Consider the following 2,297-nt stretch of genomic DNA (forward strand, 5'->3'; position numbering starts at 1 on the left):
TGTTGTTGTGATGTGGTGTTGGTGGTGGTGTTGTGATCTGGAGGTGTTGAAATGTGGTGGTGGTGTGATGTGGTGGTGTTGTGATGTGGTGTTGTGATGTGGTGGTGTTGAGATGTGGTGGTGGTGTGGTGGTAGTTGGACAGGATGGCGTTCTAAGGTCTTCTAATATCTCCCTCTCTCCCGTGTTTATCATATAATTGTCCTCTTTCCGTATCAAAATTGGCCTAATTATATTTTACTTCATTTAATTTGGTGTTTGTATTTATCCCTTGATTATTGTTCTTGTTTTCTGCCATTGCTGTCAAATGTTTGGTTTAAAAGTCTAATGAGTACCGACTTTCAGGGCCACTTAGGGCACTTTCAGGGCCACTTATTACACTTTCAGGGCCACTTAGGGCACTTTCAGGGCCACTTAGGGCACTTTCAGGGCCACTTAGGGCACTTTCAGGGCCACTTAGGACACTTTCAGGGCCACTTATTACACTTTCATGGCCACTTATTACACTTTCAGGGCCACTTATTACATTTTCAGGGCCACTTATTACACTTTCAGGGCCACTTATTACACTTTCAGGGCCACTTATTACACTTTCAGGACCACTTTACAACACCAACTCAATCTAACATGCTAGTTGCACTTACTCCAGATGTAAGCTACCCCCCCCCCCCTCTCGGTGTATTTATTACACCAGCACCCATTTTAAGTTTGGGTGAACAAAATGACTGTTTGAACAAAACAGTCTCCACCACCGCCCACTGCCGTGGGCGGTGGTGGAGACTGTTGGGGAGGCACATTATGGGTTCAGCAACTGTACCCCACAGTTCACTTACCATTCACTGCAGTTAATCCCAGTATTTGCACTAGCTCAGAATTTTCCAATTGTCTTAAGTCCTATTATAGATAACAGGTGAGTTAAACCAAGCAACCTCCTGAATTCATAGTTTTTATATATTATGCATATATATGTAAAAAAATCTGTTTCCATTGTTTGATACGTGAAGAATAGGTGACAATACTGTGGCTGCCACACATGAAGGCAACCCACACATAACAAAGGAGAAGGAGCGGGGTCTCAGTCCTTCCAAGACCATTGTCAATGGAAACTGGAATTAACAAGGCGACTGGGAACAAGGGGGCGATGTGGAGTGAGAAAAATGCCTCTTCATTGTCAGAAACAGAAAATCTGTTTGGCTTATTAAAGTCACATAGGTGATTGATCTTCCTCAGGACGCAACCCACAACATTTGTCTAACAGTTAGGTGCCTATTTACTGCTAGGTGCCTATTTACTGCTAGGTGCCTATTTACTGCTAGGTGCATATTTACTGCTAGGTGCCTATTTACTGCTAGGTGCCTATTTACTGCTAGGTGCCTATTTACTGCTAGGTGCCTATTTACTGCTAGGTGCATATTTACTGCTAGGTGCCTATTTACTGCTAGGTGCCTATTTACTGCTAGGTGCCTATTTACTGCTAGGTGCCTATTTACTGCTAGGTGCCTATTTACTGCTAGGTGCATATTTACTGCTAAGTGAACAAAGCGATCTTATGTCAACGCTGCTAACTCTGGACTGGTCAGGTTGTGTTCTTGCTCTATGTTTCAGCATGACAATGGTCCATCACAGACTGTGTTCTGGGCCTGTTTTTTCCTTCGTTATGTGTGGGTTGTGTATTTGTTCCAGCCAGGGTATTGTGACCTATTATTGTGGTCACAATATTCTTATTATTCTTATTATTCATTAGTAACTGGGAGATTGACCATCATCCGTTCTAAATTAAACAATGGAAATCAAGCATCTGTGTTAATTCCAGCTCTTGCTCTCGGTGGCTGATGAGAAATATTGGCTGGCCAGCTTGATGTGCGGCCTCATTTGAAATTGATATGAATTAACCAGAAACCTTCCAGCTTCTTTTCCTTCACGGAAAATTTCTGGATTTACACTTGCCTGCATTTTCCTACATCATACTGTCATTTACTATTTGATGCTGATGTTTTACAATTATTAACTAATTCCTTCATTACAGATTTAATAGCGAGTGATAGAAACTCTGTTGGACTCGATTTCGGTACAAAATGTCACAGAGTTTAAAGTAAATTTTAGAAAGCTAGTGAAGAATTCAACATTGTTGCGGCGACCATTACCTCCCACTCCTCCCTGAGCTGCCTGGGCCCAACCCTGCTGAATAATGTAGTCCCCTCGACCTCGCCCACTGCTGGCACTCTCCAGCCTCCTCTATTACCCTCCCACCCACCCAACACCCACCTCTTGCCACACCACAAGTAACAACACAGTAGCG

General features: G+C 43.1%; 1 protein-coding gene across 1 annotated transcript; it reads right to left on the minus strand.

The window, feature by feature from the left end:
- Nucleotides 1-314: 314 nt before the first annotated feature.
- On the minus strand, nt 315-1,951 carry LOC138358131 (membrane-spanning 4-domains subfamily A member 18-like). The gene is made up of 2 exons (XM_069315634.1): nt 1,899-1,951; nt 315-600 (listed from the first exon to the last, which is right to left on the minus strand). The coding sequence occupies exons 1-2, from the start codon at nt 1,949-1,951 to the stop codon at nt 315-317; spliced, it is 339 nt and encodes a 112-aa protein (XP_069171735.1).
- Between the last annotated feature and the right edge of the window lie 346 nt (nt 1,952-2,297).

This window comes from Procambarus clarkii, chromosome 82 (genome assembly GCF_040958095.1).
Source record: "Procambarus clarkii isolate CNS0578487 chromosome 82, FALCON_Pclarkii_2.0, whole genome shotgun sequence".
NCBI classification, from domain to species: domain Eukaryota; kingdom Metazoa; phylum Arthropoda; class Malacostraca; order Decapoda; family Cambaridae; genus Procambarus; species Procambarus clarkii.

Bases quoted from the DNA above. Each gene is read 5' to 3' on its own strand.
- LOC138358131 (XM_069315634.1), bottom strand. From the start codon at position 1,951: ATGCAGGCAAGTGTAAATCCAGAAATTTTCCGTGAAGGAAAAGAAGCT. The intron at 601-1,898 runs GTTTCTGGTTAA...GGTGTTGTAAAG, and splicing joins GAAGGAAAAGAAGCTGGAAG to TGGTCCTGAAAGTGTAATAA.